Genomic DNA, 18,846 nt, shown 5'->3' with positions numbered 1-18,846 from the left:
TGTCCTCAGTGCCCTTCTCTTTTCAATCTACACATCATCATTAGGTTCCTGTCAGGGTTTTTCCCCGTTTTGTTTGCCATGTGCTGCTGGCAGCTATTTTACTCACCTCTTTTACTGACTATGGTGCATTGTGGGGGATGCTGCTCATTTCCTGCACTTCCTTTTATGGCCAGACTGGTATGCATCATCTGTGTGAGACAGGATGCAGTCTCAGAATTGTGATGTCATCACTTATTATTTAAAGGGCCTCTGTTCAGTATGCCTTGCCTTTGCGTTGTCTCAGACCTGTTTGTAAGAGTTCCTGTGTATTACCTGGCTGCCTGACGTCCTTCCTGGTTCCTGATCCCTGGCTTGTTCCTGACTCTGCTGTTTTCTTTGTTGCTGATTCCTGCTCGTCTGACTATTCGCTTTGGCTCCTGACTTGGCTCGTCTGACTACCAGCTCTGGTTTTGACTCCTGGCTTGTTATTTGACTTGTGGACTTTTTATTATTTTTTGCTATTAATAAAGGTGTGATTATTTTTGCACTTCTCGTCTCAGTCTGATTCCTGGCACCCTGACAGTTCCTTAACAAAGTCCCATGGGTTTCAATATCATTTGTATGCTGATGACACCCAAATCTACCTCTCCGCACCAGACCTACCCCCTTCCTTACTAACCCGTGTCACAATCTGTCTTTCTCATATCTCATCTTGGATGTCCTCTCACTACCTCAAGCTAAATCTCTTCAAAAATGAGCTCCTTATTTTTCCTCTTCTTCCAATATCTCCACCCCCAAATTTTCAATAACTGTTGATAATTCCATCATTACCCCTATCCCACTGCCACTTCCACCTTAAAAAAACATCTCTAAAATTAGACATTTACTTACACAAGACACAACTAAGATTTTAATCCACTCTCTCATCCTTTCCTACTGCAACTCCGTCCTCTCTGGTCTACCTAGCTAACGCATAGCTCCTTTACAATCCATTGTGAATGCCTCTTCCAGGCTCATCTTCCTTACACATCACTCTTCATCTGCTGCACCTCTCTGCCAATCCCTTCACTGGCTTCCTCTTGCCTCTAGGACTAAACACAAAATCCTCACTCTGACATACAAAGCCCTCAACTGCACTGCTCCCCCCTACATTTCAGAACTTGTCTCCAGATACTTTCCTTTCCATCCCCTTTGATCTGCTCACAATCTCCTACTCTCCTCCTCTCTTGTTACTTCCTCACATTCCCGTTTATAGGACTTCTCCAGACTAGCCCCCATCTTATGGAACTCCCTGTCTTGCTCCACAATACTCTCCCCTAGTTTTAACAGCTTCAAGCCGTAAAGCCTCTACTATTCAGGGATGCATACAACCTACACTAACATTTCCTAACCCCATTGCTTTCTCCTTGAACCCCTTAGAATGTAAGCCTATGAGCCCAGCTGTTTGCAGTTCGCCTTCATAAGAGCCGACTACAACAATGCAACTCTCGGCAGGGCCCGGCCTCTACCCACTTGATCCCTACAAAAGTTATCCTGTATACCGACTATGATTACAGCGCTGCGGAATCTGTTGGCGCTCTACAAATACCTGATAATAATAATAATAATAATAATTTGCCAGCCCCCATCATGTGATAGCTATTAGCCAATCACAAACTTGCACATGCTTAGTAGGAGATGGTGCCTCGAGTGTGCATATAAAAAATATTGTCCACAATTTAATAATGAAAGTAAAATGTAAATTATTTTAAAACTGCATGCTATATCTGAATCATGAACATTTAATTCTGACTTTAGTGTCAATTTTTGTGTGTAAAACATGTATGCTTCATTTATGAGTAGTTTAAATGAAATTGACCTTGCATTTGCAGTTCTGAGGTCCCCAGGAGCACACTGTCATTGACAATAATAGCACAGGTACAGGGATTTTCTGATTGTCTGTAGCTCACTAACCAATAAAAAGTAAGTGTTGTTTCTTCACATAAAGAATATAATTAAACTCCCCTTAAAGAGTTTCCAAGGCAAAATTGTCTTTAAATCAATCTCTAAGGGACCTCATAATACTAATGAAGCTTCTAAGGAAATCTCCCTCCCCGGTGGTGATTTGCACAGGCAAAATCAACTATTTTAAATGACAAAAAAAGGTAAAGGAGTTATTTGTAAATTATTTAATACACCATCTTGTAAAACAGATAATTGGGAACACATTAAACAAATATTAAACAGAATGAGGTTGTAATATAAAATGTTTAATTATGTCTAGTTAAAAAACAACTTTGTAATATGCTTTCATTATTTATTTTGTCCCCTTTCACTGTAATTTAATTCTGAAAAGCTCCTACTGAGCATGTGAAAGAACAGAATCTATGTATATACATTTGTGATTGGCTGATGGCTGTCATATGATACAGAGGGTGTGGAAAGAAACATAACTTTGTAATTGGCCACTAGCAGGGGGTGTCAATCATCCCAATCGTATCCGATCGGGATGATTGCTGTCCGCTACCTCAGAGGTGGCGGATGAGTTAAGGAGCAGCGGTCGTAACTTAAGTTTCAGGTGGACCTGAAACTTCAGGGGTAGATTACAGCATCCTCTGCTTGATAAATCTACCCCTAAGTGCTATTGCATTTTCTGTTTATTATGCATTTGTTGATTATGCAAATCTACTGTATTTACTGGTCCTTTAACCCCTTGAGTGCTAACGACGGCTCTGAGCCATCGCAGAGTTTCACACTCTGGTGCTAAAGACGGCTCAGAGCCGTCACTAGCACTCTCCCACCTTGAGGGAGATCTGGGGGCTCCCACCCGCTCCTACCCCGGCAATCGTGCATGTAGAGTGACAGGCATCGCCAGGGCTTCCCGTTTTGCGTGGTGACGTCACGCGCAATAACGTGATGATGTTGCCGCGCAACAATGTTAAGTATAGAAGCAGGGGGCATGCTGCTTAGAAACCTGTATCTCAGGCATATAAGCAGCAACAGACCCCCAAGACCCACCATTGGAAAGGTAAACACCTAACCTTTCCAACAGTAAGTATTGGGGTCTGAAAAAAAAAAGTTACAAATAAAAAAAAAAAACCATTAAGAAATCTTAGTACCCAGGTGGGAAAGTGCTTAGCACTCAAAGGGTTAAACAATTGATATAATGGTAAAAAATACAGCTACATCTAATCTTTGCTTTAAACACATCTTCATTTGTAGCATGCATTTACTGTTTATTATCCCTTTTAAAGTCCGATAAAAAAATATAGTACCATATCCATTTAATTAAAAATAGCAAGAAACTGCAGTCCTCTTTAATATTTCACAAGTAAGAAGTTAATCCATAGGAGCAATAATTGCCAAATACATGAAACGGATAGAATATTGTTATACGTCTACATGTCACCATATTATTACTGGTTTTGATGAGGGTGTGTTGCTTCAATTTGTTCACCAAAACAACAAGAAAATAGAAAAATAGCAATCAATTGTTGTTTATAAAAACATCAATTAAATGTTTTCAAAAATATTATTCTCTAAGATACAGCCATACTATGGTAAAGAACAATGACTGCATAATGACTATATCATTTAATGTAACTAGGAACTGCAAATAAAGTATTACACTCATATATACACTTTAAAAAAAAAAAAAAATATATATATATATATATATATATATATATATGTATATTCATGTTGATAAAAGAGTTCAAAGGGATATGGTATATGGCAAGGTGCTTGACTTGAAAGGGCTTTAATGTGTTTTATATATATATATATATATATATATATATATATATGTATATGTATATATATATATATATATATATATATATATATATATATATCTAGAAGAACAAGCGCACAGATACACTATTCATAGTGCAAATCAATTTAATATTAAAAAGGCAAATAGCAAATAAACAACATTCAGGAGTAAATCCTACTCACAAAGGGAACCCCAATCATATGAGGTAAGTAATGTCTGTCGGATCCTTAAAGTGTCCCCACTTATTCCAGGCAACAGTCACAGTTATGTCTCCACTTAGGTATAGGTTAGTAAGTCCCAAAAAGTAGGAGAATCTCCTTATGTACAACAATTCCTCAGGTTTAACAGAGGTAGCGGTCAATGTTAAAAAGGAAATCCCACCTTACGTCCTTTGTGAATCTCAGGCAAACAGGAGGAAAGGAGAGCTCTGAATTAGACATTACTACGTTGATCTACAGAGCTACGGATCCACGCTGGTTTGCAAGAAAAACTCATCGCACAGCCTCGGTTTGTTTAACAAACAACAGGAGCGGTAAGACAGACAGGATTTCCTTTTTAACATTGACCGCTACCTCTGTTAAACCTGAGGAATTGTTGTACATAAGGAGATTCTCCTACTTTTTGGGACTTACTAACCTATACCTAAGTGGAGACATAACTGTGACTGTTGCCTGGAATAAGTGGGGACACTTTAAGGATCCGACAGACATTACTTACCTCATATGATTGGGGTTCCCTTTGTGAGTAGGATTTACTCCTGAATGTTGTTTATTTGCTATTTGCCTTTTTAATATTAAATTGATTTGCACTATGAATAGTGTATCTGTGCGCTTGTTCTTCTAGATATTTGCAGCTGTATTTTCTTCACTCAAACTGAACCTTGAGTGGTACCTCAACGAGCAGCACGGATTCACCCAGCAACTTGAAATCTTATTTCAGAAGGACATTGTTGTTTTCTTTCTCTTTCACCTCTCTTCAGGAAAGTTTGCAGAGTGTGATAAGTATACTTGTTATTACTAATGTGTATATTATACCAACTGTTATTATCTCTGTAAATTGTTATCATTAGATAAATCATCACCATCTACTTTAAATTTATTACAAGTGTGCGCAGCCTAGACTCCCAGTAGTGAGATTCATTTATTTGAATTCTCTACTGTGATCTTATTATTTATATATATATATATACTGAATATGTGTGTGTGCATAAATATGAGTATGTATACATGTCTATATATTTGTATATACATATATTCTGTATGTCTATATATATATATAAATATATATATAAAATGTGAACTTAATTTTAAACTCATTGATCTAATCCATATCAAATGAGGCGATTAATATCTTCAATCTTACAAAAAAAATCTTTATACAGTATTTGTGTTTGTAAGTCAATATAATTGTTGGGTTTTTTTGTTTTTATATCTACTAAGTAAAAGGATAGGTAGTGTGAAACAGATAACATGCTGAATAAGATACATAAAAGTTATTACTTACCAACGCTTTACTCCCAGTTATCTGCATGCAGTGGTCAGCGAAGAGATTAAGATGTGAAAAGATAAATAAATTATATAATTAGTAGCAAGGCCAAGCAAGTGAACCATCTTGTTAATAGTTAATAATAATTGTTACTTCACTATGCTAATGTCTAGAGTTCTTAAAAAAAGCCAAACGTCTAAAGACAAGAACATGCACATTTCTAAATGAGACTGTTAACTGCCACCATAGCTTATATCAGACATGCTTGACAAACACAATTAATGCTAATTATACATTCATTATATAAACATGCAACATTATTCTTGAATTAAATCTATGAACTATTGTCCAATGAAAATATGGCTTCTGTAGGTATCTTTAAACATTACATTGGAAGATCCCTCCAGGGTAATTATGGATTTTTCTGTCGACAAATAGAATTGAAGTGGAAAAGTAACTATATTTATTAGTTTCTTTGCCTTAAAGCCTAGAAGACGTATTTTAAATAAGATGGTTGATGTACAAATCATTGTTAATCTTAGCTCTCTATAAGTGCAGCATTTAATGTTAAAGGGACATTAAACATTAAGGGCTAGGTTACGAGTGGTGCGCTAACTGTTGCGCAAATTGCAATATGTTTTTTTAGGCTCCCTAGAGTGTCTTTAGCCTCTCGAGACTCACCAGTCCTTATGTTATTAAATACTATTTAATAACATAAGTACTGGTGAGGCTAGAGAGGCTGAAGACGAAGACGCTCTAGGGAGCCTAAATAAAAAACGATATCGCAATTGCGCTACAGTTAGCGCACCACTTGTAACCTAGCCCTAAATAAATGCTACATAGAAGGATGTATTCAAAACAAGTATTAGCCTGAAAATAATATTATGTAGATTTGTTATTTTTAAATATTGAAAGAAAGTGTAAAACTTTAGTGTCCTTAAAACAGTGGGTTCCATGTTGCAACCTAGGTTTCCTTTTCTGCTAAAACCAGTTAGGGGCAGTAATAAATGAGTCACTAGAGTGTGCAACCTATAGCTGTTTGGTTTGTTATGTTTTCAATTTTAACAGGAAATGGAAAGTCCACAATGTTTAGAATTAAATTTAAGGAAAAGGGGACAAAATAAATGATGACTGTATATTGGAAAGGTATGTATATATATATATATATATATATATATATATATATATAGATATATAGATAGATATATATACCCTACCTGCTGCTAGAAACAGTTTCATATATAACTAAACTAACAGGTTAGATGCAAAGACTGGAATGTGTTTTCAGAATGTAAAATCAAAGTTTGCCAAGTTACATTTAGCCCTGCTTGCAAACTGATGAAGCAATAGGGAATTTGAAATATAGTTAAAATATCTGGGTTGAAAGGCATGGAGAGATTTTTTTTCTTTATTGCATTTAAGAGACATTTAAAAACATGGTCTTTTTGTTATTTTTTTTTTTTTTTTTAAACGGTCCAGTGATGAAAACAAATTGGTTGTAGCAGATGAAAAGTTTAGAACATTAGCTTAAAATGCTTGATAATTGAGACGCAGAACTTTCCAATTCACAAAGTTTCTTATTAAAATGTCAATGTGATTATTGCAAAACAGTCTATAACTCAGCCACGAAGAATTACTCTAAAAAACACAATTTATGCTTACATGATAAATTTATTTCTCTTGTGGTGTATCCAGTCCACGGATCATCCATTACTTGTGGGATATTCTCATTCCCAACAGGAAGTTGCAAGAGGACACCCACAGCAGAGCTGTAATATAGCTCCTCCCCTAACTGTCATAGCCAGTCATTCGACCGAAAACAAGCCGAGAAAGGAGGAACCATAGGGTGTAGTGGTTACTGTAGTTTAAATTTAAAAATTACCTGCCTTAAAATGACAGGGCGGGCCGTGGACTGGATACACCACAAGAGAAATTGTGTTTTCTCTTGTAAGGTGTATCCAGTCCACGGATCATCCATTACTTGTGGGATACCAATACCAAAGCTAAAGTACACGGATGAAGGGAGGGACAAGGCAGGAACTTAAATGGAAGGAACCACTGCCTGTAAAACCTTTCTCCCAAATATAGCCTCTGAAGAAGCAAAAGTATCAAATTTGTAAAATTTTGAAAAAGTATGAAGCGAAGACCAAGTCGCCGCCTTGCAAATCTGTTCAACAGAAGCCTCATTTTTAAAGGCCCAAGTGGAAGCCACAGCTCTAGTGGAATGAGCTGTAATCCTTTCAGGAGGCTGCTGTCCAGCAGTCTCATAGGCTAAGCGGATTAAGCTTCTTAGCCAAAAAGAAAAAGAGGTTGCCAAAGCCTTTTGACATTTCCTCTGTCCAGAGTAGACAACAAACGAAGCAGATGTTTGACGAAAATCTTTAGTTGCTTGTAAGTAAAACTTTAAAGCACAGACCACATCCAGATTGTGTAACACAAGGATGGAACCACAATCTCTTGATTGATATTCTTGTTAGATACCACCTTAGGTAAGAACCCAGGTTTGGTACGCAGGACTACCTTATCCGTATGAAAAATCAGATAAGGCAGATAGCTCAGAGACTCTACGAGCCAAGGAAATAGCTACCAAAATAAAAAAAAAAGAACTTTCCAAGATAAAAGTTTGATATCTATGGAATGAAGACGTTCAAACGGAACTCCTTGAAGAACCTTAAGAACCAAGTTTAAGCTCCATGGTCGAGCAACAGGTTTAAACACAGGCTTGATTCAAACTAAAGCCTGACAAAATGCCTGAACGTCTGTAACATCTGCCAGACGCTAGTGCAAAAGAATAGACAGAGCAAAAATCTGTCCCTTTAAGAAACTAGCTGACAATCCTTTTTCCAAACCTTCTTGGAGAAAAGATAAAATCCTAGGAATCCTGACCTTACTCCATGAGTAACCCTTGGATTCACACCAATAAAGATATCTACGCCATACCTTATGGTAAATTTTCCTGGTGACAGGCTTTCGTGCCTGTATTAAGGTATCAATAACTGACTCGGAGAAGCCACGCTTTGATAAAATCAAGCATTCAATCTCCAGGCAGTCAGCCTCAGAGAAATTAGATTTGTATGGTTGAAAGGACCCTGAAGTAGAAGGTCCTGTCTCAGAGGCAGAGACCATGGTGGAAAGGATGACATGTCCACTAGATCTGCATACCAGGTCCTGCGTGGCCACGCAGGTGCTATCAGAATCACCGATGCTCTCTCCTGCTTGATCTTGGCAATCAGTCGAGGGAGCAGAGGAAACGGTGGAAACACATAAGCCAGGTTGAAAGACCAGGGCGCTGCTAGAGTATCTATCAGTGTCGCCTTGGGATCCCTGGACCTGGATCCGTAACATGGAAGCTTGGCGTTCTGGCGAGACGCCATGAGATCCAGTTCTGGTTTGCCCCAACGGAGAAAATCCGCCTCCCAGTGCTGGATATGGATAGCTGATAGGTGGCAAGAGTGAATCTCTGCCCAGTGAATTATTTTTGAAACTTCTAACATCTCTAGGGAACTTCTTGTTCCCCCTCGATGGTTGATGTAATCTACAGTCGTGATGTTGACCGACTGAAATCTGATGTACCTCAGAGTTGCTAACTGAGGCCAAACCTGAAGAGCCTTGAATATCGCTCTTAGTTCCAGAATATTTATTGGAAGGAGAGACTCCTCCTGAGTCCACGATCCCTGAGCTTTCAGGGAGTTCCAGACTGCACCCCAACCTAGAAGGCTGGCATTTGTTGTTACAATAGTCCAATCTGGCCTGCGAAGGTCATACTTTTGGACAGATGGACCCGAGATAGCCACCAGGGAAGAGGATCCCTGGTCTCTTGGTCCAGATTCAGTTGAGGGGACAAATCTGTGTAATCCCCATCCCACTGACTGAGCATGCATAGTTGCAGCGGTCTGAGATGTAAGCGCGCAAACGGCACTATGTCCATTGCCGCTACCATTAAGCCGATTACTTCCATACACTGAGCCACCAAAGGGTGCGGAATGGAATGAAGAACCCGACAGGAATTTAGAAGCTTTGATAACCTGGACTCCGTCAAGGTAAATTTTCATTTCTACAGAATCTATCAGAGTCCCTAGAAAGGAAACTCTTGTGAGTGGGGATAGAGAACACTTTTCCTCGTTCACTTTCCACACATGCAACCTCAGAAATGCCAGTACTACATCCGTATGAGACTTGGCAATTTGGAAGTTTGATGCCTGTATCAGGATGTCGTCTAAATAAGGGGCTACTGCTATGCCCTGCGGCCTTAGGACCGCCAAAAGCGACCCTAGAACCTTTGTAAAGATTCTTGGGGCTGTAGCTAATCCAAAGGGAAGAGCTACAACTGGTAATGCCTGTCTTGAAAGGCAAACCTGAGAAACCGATGATGATCTTTGTGTATCGGAATGTGAAGATAAGCATCCTTTAGATCCACTGTAGTCATATATTGACCCTCCTGGATCAGTGGTAGGATGGTACGAATAGTTTCCATCTTGAACGACGGAACTTTGAGGAATTTGTTTAAGATCTTTAGATCCAAAATCGGTCTGAAGGTTCCCTCTTTTTTGGGAACAACAAACAGATTTGAGTAAAAACCCTGTTCCTGTTCCTCCTTTGGAACTGGATGGATCACTCCCATAACTAGGAGGTCTCGTACACAGTGTAAGAATGACTCACTCTTTATCTGGTTTGCAGATAATTGTGAAAGGTGAAATCTCCCTTTTGGTGGGGAAGCTTTGAAGTCCAGAAGATATCCCTGGGATATAATTTCCAACGCCCAGGGATCCTGAACATCTCTTGCCCACGCCTGGGCGAAGAGTGAAAGTCTGCCCCCTACTAGATCCGTTACCGGATAGGGGGTCGTTCCTTCATGCTGTCTTAGAGGCAGCAGCAGGCTTTTTGACCTGCTTACCTTTTTTCCAGGTCTGGTTTGGTCTCCAGACGTCTTGGATTGAGCAAAAGTTCCCTCTTGTTTATTATTAGAGGAAGTTGATGCCGCACCTGCCTTGAAGTTTCGAAAGGCACGAAAATTAGACTGTTTGGCCCTAGATTTGGACCTGTCCTGAGGAAGGGCACAACCTTTTCCTCCCGTGATATAAGCAATAATCTCCTTCAAACCAGGCCCGAATAGGGTCTGCCCCTTGAAGGGAATGTTAAGTAGCTTAGATTTCAAAGTCACGTCAGCTGACCATGATTTAAGCCATAGCGCTCTGCGCGCCTGTATAGCAAAACCAGAATTCTTAGCCGTTAGTTTATTCAAATGAACAATGGCATCAGAAATAAAATAATTGGCTAGCTAAAGTGCTCTAAGTTTGCCAAGTATGTCATCCAATGGAGTCTCTACCTGTAAAGCCTCTTCCAGAGACTTAAACCAGTACGCCGCAGCAGCAGTGACAGGGGCAATGCATGCAATGGGCTGTAGGATAAAACCTTGTTGAATAAATATTTTCTTAAGGTAACCTTCTAATTTTTTATCCATTGGCTCTAAAAAAGCACAACTGTCCTCGACAGGGATAGTAGTACGCTTTGCTAGAGTAGAAACTGCTCCCTCCACCTTAGGGACTGTCTGCCATAAGTCCCGTGTGGTGGCGTCTATTGGAAAACATTTTTCTAAAAATAGGAGGGGAAGAGAACGGCACACCTGGTCTATCCCATTCCTTATTAATAATTTCTGTAAACCTTTTAGGTATTGGAAAAACATCAGTACACACTGGCACTGCAAAGCATTTATCCAGTCTACAAAATTTCTCTGGCACTGCAATGGTATCAGTCATTCAGAGCAGCTAAAACCTCCCTAAGTAACACGCGGAGGTGTTCAAGCTAAAATTTAAATGTAGAAATATTAGAATCAGGTATCTTTCCTGAGTCATTAACATCACCCACTGACTGAAGCTCTCCTTCCTCAGCTTCTGCATATTGTGAGGCAGTATCAGACATGGTTCTTAAAGCGTCAGTATGCCCTGCATTTTGTCTCACCCCAGAGCTATCTCGCTAACCTCTAAGTTCAGGTAGTCTGGCTAATACCGCTGACAGTGTATTATCCATGACTGCCGCCATGTCTTGTAAAGTAAACGCTATGGGCGCCCTAGATGTACTTGGCGCCATTTGAGCGTGAGTCCCTTGGGCGGGAGTCAAAGGGTCTGACACGTGGGGAGAGTTAGTCGGCATAACTTTCCCCTCGTCAGATTCCTCTGGTGATAATTTTTTTAAAAACAGAATATGATCTTTATTGCATGAAATGAAATCAGTACATTTGGTACACATTCAAAGAGGGGGTTCCACCATGGCTTTTAAACATAATGAACAAGGAGTTTCTTCTATGTCAGACATGTTTATACAGACTAGCAATGAGACTAGCAAGCTTGGAAAACACTTTAAATCAAGTTAACAAGCAAATATAAAAAACGGTACTGTGCCTTTAAGAGAAACAAATTTTGTCAGAATTTGAAAAACAGTGAAAAAATGCAGTAAATCAAATGAAAATTTTACAGTGAATGTAATAGGCTAGCAGAGCATTGCATCCACTTGCAAATGGATGATTAACCCCTTAGTTCAAAAAACGGATCAAAAAAACGAAATAGACGTGTTTTTTTTTGTTGTTGTTTTTTTTAAGTCACAACCAACTGCCACAGCAAGCTGTGGTCCTACCTTCCCCAATAAACGACTTTGGTAAGCCTTTGAGCCCTTTAGAGATGTCCTATAGCATACAGGGGACTCCTGAGGGAAGCTGGATGTCACAGTTTGTAATTTTAACTGCACCAACTGTAACTTTTATACTATAACAGTGGAAAGCCTCAGTAAAACTGTTTCAAGTCAAAATTTAAGCCAGCCATGTGGAAAAAACTAGGCCCCAATAAAGTTTTATCACCAATGCATATATAAAAACGATTAAACATGCCAGCAAACGTTTTATATTGCAATATCATAAGGGTATTACCCCTGGGAGTAAGCATGATACCAGTCGTTATTAAATCACTGTATTCAGGCTTAACTTACATTAATCCGGTATCAGCAGCATTTTCTAGTGTTTTCCATCTCTAGAAAAAATTATAACTGCACATACCTGATAGCAGAATAAACTGCACGCCATTCTCTCGCTGAAGTTACCTCATCTGTGTAATCCCCTCAGACATATGTGAGAACAGCAATGGATCTTAGTTACAACCTGCTAAGATCATAGAAACCTCAGGCACATTCTTCTTCTATTTACTGCCTGAGATAAAATAGCACAACTCCGGTACTATTTAAAAATAACAAACTTTTGATTGAAGAAAATAAACTAACTATATTTAACCACTCTCTCCTACAACATCCTAGCTTGTTGAGAGTTGCAAGAGAATGACAGGCTATGACAGTTAGGGGAGGAGCTATATTACAGCTCTGCTGTGGGTGTCCTCTTGCAACTTCCTGTTGGGAATAAGAATATCCCACAAGTAATGGATGATCCGTGGACTGGATACACCTTACAAGAGAAAGTAGCCGCTACTACAACTAGCTAAATTATTTTTAGCAAGAATATTATGAGCATATATAAGTATAGTGAATAAACAATAATTTTATTTAGGCTTGAAGAATGCCTGTATGATGTGTGTCTGTCAGTCAGCACTAATGAAGATATTATCTGTCTGATTTTATATTGTCTGACAATTTTCCTGTAGACCTGTACGTTATGTAGAACAACTATGTATGTGCCTGTTATTATTTGTATTAAAAATGTCCTGTTTACTTGGAATGTCAATGAGCACTTATACAACTGTACAAGTTGTTGTCAACATATATTCACTAATAAAGGTGTTTCATATCAGCTAGACATCACTAATATAATATCAGTTGTGTCTGTCAGTTTGTACATATTAACATGGTGACTATGAGCCTTTGATAGTCATATAAACTGTCCCAAAGGCGGGAAGTACTGGAGGGCAACAGATGCCACTGCACTACGGCCCTAGAAAGGCTGGGGGGCCCGTTTTAGTCTAGAACAGCTACTATTAATCATGGAGCCAAAAGAAAGTGTGATTTTTCTGTTGTTCAGCCATATAGTGAGATAGCATTAGCAGAGGACTAATTAGGTCCACCACTGCTGTCTCCAATATAATTATAATATTTATCTCTGTCTTCAATGAGTTCCAAATGTGCATTAGAACCTATGTAATGGACACTAATACAGTTGTGTCTGTCAACCAATGAACAGCCTGTATAAATTGTGTATGATAATAACTGACCACTTATACAGTTAGCAAGTGAACAAAGTTTTTTTTAGTTTTTTTATTAATGTCTTGGTACAGAAATATTAGAAAAGCAAAAACAGGAAATCAAAGTTGTTTTCCTCTGGTTTTAATATTTTCTGCTTGTTGTTTAGCAAGTTGGCAACCCCACCTCAACCCTTCATAGGCCAGAAGGCAAATTGTAAAGTAGGTTTCACAATTACCCTAAAGCTTGGCTCTTGCATATTATATCTGGGAGGGTTTTATTTTAGATGTGTCTAATCATTCTTATATATATCGTACATAATCTGATAGCATTGATAATGGATTTTTTTTATCAATACTGTATGGTTAGTTGTGACAGGAAAATATTAAAGGCTTAACCCAAGCCAGGGTTCTCTGACACAGTAACATCTATTTAATGATTAGTGATAAAGAAACAATAATGAATTCTAATTAATTGCTAAGGTTTTGTAAGTTACTGAAAGGGACAATAAACACCTTGTAATTGAGAACTTTCTGTTGTGTTGCTATATTGAATAACATAAGCCAAGTCTTAACATTTTTAATGAAATTAGTTTTCAAAAGCCAAACCCCACCCACCATTTGCCTCTTTAGGAGAAGACCAATCTGTGCTTTAGTCTACAGACAACAAGGCTAGCTCCAAGTATAAAGTTAGTATAAAGTGCATTGTTTTGCAGTTGTTATCTGCCAATTAGAGACAGATATGTAGCATAGATAGCCTTGAAAAGACAGCAGGGTGCAGTTTAAGTTCTGGGAATTAGAAATTCCTCAATTTTCAGAGTTAAATAACATAAAAGGGGGGTAAAATAAATAATGAAAATATATTGAAAAGATGTTTCATTATGCATAGCTTAACATTTTATATACAAACCTCAAGGTGTTTAATGTCCCTTTAACATATAGAGGTAGTTAGCCACAACATATGTATATTTTAGTGTTTGAATTAAAGATGTATTAGTCAATAGTCAGTATTCACCTACACATGTAAAGGCGAGTTACCCCACTGTTTATTGTCGTTCAAGATCCTTGATGAGAAATGTTTTCCAAAAATCTCATTTTGTTTCCAGTCATTTTATTTTCAGTCTTGCATTGAATAATCCAAAATGTGGCATTTAATAAAGTCAAATGAATTCTTGAAAGCTTTAAAGCAAAGCTTCATAATCACTGATACTGCAGTAAGCCCAGAGCTGCCTCATGCAAAACATTAACAAATCATCTTAAAACCCTAGGACTTTATTATTATTTAAGCTGGTGCATCAGATGATTGGAGAGAGATGCCTTAAAGTCTGCTTATTCTTGGGCTTAAACACAGAGTTGCTTATATGTTTTCTTATCTATTTAATGATTAAAGCAGCTGCATATGGTGATATTTGAGAACTTTCTTGAAGACCTGTAAACATTTTCTAATTGTGAAATGGCTTATCTTTCTTTTGAGAAAAAAAAAAAATAGAGGCAACCCTGCGCTGCTATAATCCATTCACTTAAAAGTAGAATAATACTTTATAAATCTGTATTAAGTATCTCCTTTTGTATAATTTGTATTCTATCAAATGACAAAATATGAGTCATTAACAAACAAATCTATAGAAAAATCTATAGAAAATGTTCACAGTAGATAGATAGATAGATAGATAGATAGATAGTATGGTTTCTCATACTACTGAATTTTTTTTTAATATTTGGGTATTCTCTGGGTTTGATGTTAAATGTGCATGTTTTTAAATTAATTAATCAGGCTATTTTTTCTTATAATCAATTTTATTAAAACTGCTGTATTCCCAGGTCTTTATTGGTGATAATATTTGTTTGTACCAGCGGCCGCAGCGCCGGCCGGTTTAACTTGCAAAGGCAGCGGGCCAGCGCCTAGGGGGTTAAATATTATGTAACTTAAAGTAGTTTAATAAAAAAAAAAATTACTACACTGTCTCAGTGCTGCAGCTTTAGTGGGGAGTGTCTGAGTTAGTCAGTGTAATAGGACCGCAATTATATTGCAAACTCAGCATTGGCAAAGTTGCAATTGCAAAAATATTTATACACAGACAGCAGCAGCAGCCAGGGCCAGGCCTACCAGCCCAGCTGAGCTGTCGGCCGGCGGCCCACCGGGATTTTTCCCGGTATCCCGGCTGCCCAATCCGGCCCTGTGTATAATGGATCATATCTATGGAATCGCTGCAAGGCCTCCTGCAACCTTCTTTAAGAACCAGGGTTATTTGGATGCTAAAAATTCAATCAATTAATTATTCACAATTGTGATATGACTTGGTTAAACAAGAATTTCTGATTTAATAATTTTATTTACCCACAGGTTATTTATCATTTGTCTCCGAATATTTAAATATATTAAAGAAATGTAAATATCTTTGTACTTCAATATTTAACGTCTTACTTACTTGTCCTATGTAAAATTTAACTCCCAGGGACTCCCAGAGCCTCTAACGATGTCATCAGGGGCTCCTGGCAGAATCACCAGGAGCCATTTGGAGACAGGTACATGATTTGTGCTTAAAAACTCTGCAGAAAAATACTGGCATTTGGGCAGAAGCCATGTGCCTAGAGTTGGGTAGACTGACAGAATATGTTTTGGTCACCAGTGGGGGTTTTAAGGTGTTACTAGTGTTGCCATGCACTCCGATGCATTACTGAGGCATCCCCGAACCTCAAAGCTGCAGCTGTCCTCAATTTGCAAGAAGACTAAAATATGGAGAAGCCTTAACAGCTTTGTAGTTAACTTTCTGCACTCCCAAATTTTATGCACTATAAGAATTTTTGTTTTTTTCACAAAAGCATCTCTAAAAGTCATCACTGCTAGAGTGAACACATACATGCAATTTGCTTCTAATAATGACAGGAAGACATGCATGAATGTGTCCCCTGGTTATACTGCAAGTGCCTTTGATTTCATGCTACATATCACTGGCAGCAACTAGAACAGTTTCTCAATTCCAGTCTGCAGGACCCCTAACAGGCCAGGTTTTCATGATTTCTGAACTAGAGCACAGGTAAAATATTCAACTGATGGGTGAGATCAGGTTAATAACCATAGTTACTGATCAGATGATTATTTCACCTGTGCTCTAGTTCAGAAATCATAAAAATCTGGCCTGTTAGGGGTCCTAAAGACTAGAATTAAGATACACTGACCTAGAGATAAACAGGGGATAAAAGTGCATGCACATATCCTGCCTCCATATCTGCAACAGGCTACAAGTACATTAATAAAATATATCAATAAAGTAGTGGTAGCTTTTAAGTAAATGCTTTTTGTAAATCCACATATACTGTAAAAATGCCTATAATTGTATCTGAATGGCACTGTGCTGGGACCTTTGTTTTCCTATAATAGCACAAGACATGACACAGTCAGAAGCATTCTGCAGCATCAGGAACATCACCCACTTCCAACAGTAAATGATTCTGCTCTCTTTAGTGATGACGCTTTATAGAATGACACATAACTCCAAAAAAAGCAACTACACAAAGCTGAGGGAAAAAAAATATAATAAGGGGAAAAAATTATATGAAAATTGATAGATGTGGAATTTCTAAGCCTGTTGCATCAACAATACACTACATTATTACTAGTGCTATTTTGTCCCTCACCAGTCACAAATGCACTATAAAATCAGTGTTGATTAAGGTAAAAAAAACATTCATATAAATGTAACTAATGGGCAGAGTGCTTCAAGCTTTGCTGTTATAAAGTCCCTATTGTTGAATTCCACCTTTTATATCTGTTCTCTGGCTTCCATTTGTTATTCAGTAATTGTACTGGCTCATTTCTATAGCAATATGGTATGTGCAGTGGTTAACCTGCACCTGCTATATATATATATAGAGTATATATATATATATATATATACACACACACATATGTATTTATATATACGCTGTATATAGTATATTCATATTCTACAGATGCTAAAGTCTTTTTGAAGAATAAGCTATTTCTAATGAACATTAATCCAAAAACTGAAATGTGAGAAAGTGATAAGAAATGTGAGAGGTGGGCAGTACTCATCATCAAGAATAAGAACAGGTCTCAGATTTCAAAAACCAAAGAAGCTTAATGTATTTTACACAGAATTATATCCCAATATGCTTATTAGCCGCAGGACGGGAATCTTATAAATGAAGTGCTGCTTTAAATTTCATATTAACTGACAGGTTGTAGTTATTAGTCTTATCATTTTGATTTACCAAGGTACCATCAACATTCCTGTTGCTTTGTTTGATAAACTGTAGAATTTTTACAACATAATCCCACGGATTAGCCTGAAGCTGTGGAACTGGAAATCTTATTGGTTTCAAGTAATGAAAGTGTCATGTTTCAGATTACTGAGCTGCTCGGAGATGCAGACTAAATTCTAATGAAATCGTTTATTCACAGCTGAAAGCACTTTAAAGTTTATTATTATGAAAGGCCTTTATTAGGTACGCGCTCAGAGAGTAAACAGAAATGGCAAAGGCTTCAACATGGTAAAAATAAAAACAAAAAGTAAATGAATTTCTAATGTTATTGTAATCAGTCTTATTGTAACTTACAGATTTGGCAGTTGCAGAAATATACTGAACGACCATCTCATGTTTCCTGGACAGGTCCTTCTGCCGTAATGGTGCTTTACGTTCTTCGGTCAGGTTCATATCTTCCTGTCATAGCACAGACATCAAAGATATTAGTAAGCAATAACATATCTTTAAATCGATAATAGCAATTGTTATGAAGTTAATAAAACAAGGGGATGCAGATATTTGGTCTGCTGTAGAATAGTTCATTTGACCCACTAGAATGTAAAATATAAATTGCTTAACTAATCCCTCATAAATTAGTTATACATAGAAAACAATTTAGCATTATACGCTTAGCTTTTATTTTGCTTACTTTTTCTGTAATTCAAGCTTCCTTCATAAAGGCTGGAAGCTTCAGCCTCTTCTCCATCAATAAACGTTTTCCTGTTTTCACAGTAGGCTTATTATTTTTTGAAATAAGTGTTTAATAAGTGTTTAATGTAGCTTAATGTATCTTGCTGCAGAATATGTATAATGATCTATCTAATCTATTATGTTTTAATTGAAGGCTTGAATATTCCCTTTTTAAAAATTAAAATAATTTAAATAATTAAAAAAATATATTAAATAAGTAAAGCCAGGGGGTCGGAGCCAGCTGAGAGGTGAAATGGCTGCCTAAACATTTGCTCTGCACTATACTCCCATGCAAAGTTCTTAAAATATGGTATTTTCTTAACATTCATCCTGAAACCACAGCAAAGAGACAACTAACACATTTGGGACCACACAATGTAAGGGCAAATTACTGAACAACCAAGAACCATACACAGCAAACATCCAGGCTGCCTGTCAGTAATCAAATGCATCTTTGTTTACCTGGTTCCAACAGACTTTTCGTACATGGCTGTATTT

General features: G+C 37.7%; 1 protein-coding gene across 1 annotated transcript in view; it reads right to left on the bottom strand.

Annotated features, from left to right (window-relative positions):
* Positions 1-18,846, bottom strand: part of DIAPH2 (diaphanous related formin 2) — a 2,325,141-nt gene that overhangs the window by 2,008,636 nt on the left and 297,659 nt on the right. Inside the window, 2 exon segments of the mRNA XM_053699395.1 lie at positions 5,237-5,257; positions 17,971-18,075. Coding sequence (XP_053555370.1) covers positions 5,237-5,257; positions 17,971-18,075 — 126 coding nt within the window.

This window comes from Bombina bombina, chromosome 1 (assembly GCF_027579735.1).
Source record: "Bombina bombina isolate aBomBom1 chromosome 1, aBomBom1.pri, whole genome shotgun sequence".
NCBI lineage: Eukaryota > Metazoa > Chordata > Amphibia > Anura > Bombinatoridae > Bombina > Bombina bombina.
This window is presented reverse-complemented; position numbering and strand designations above follow the sequence as displayed.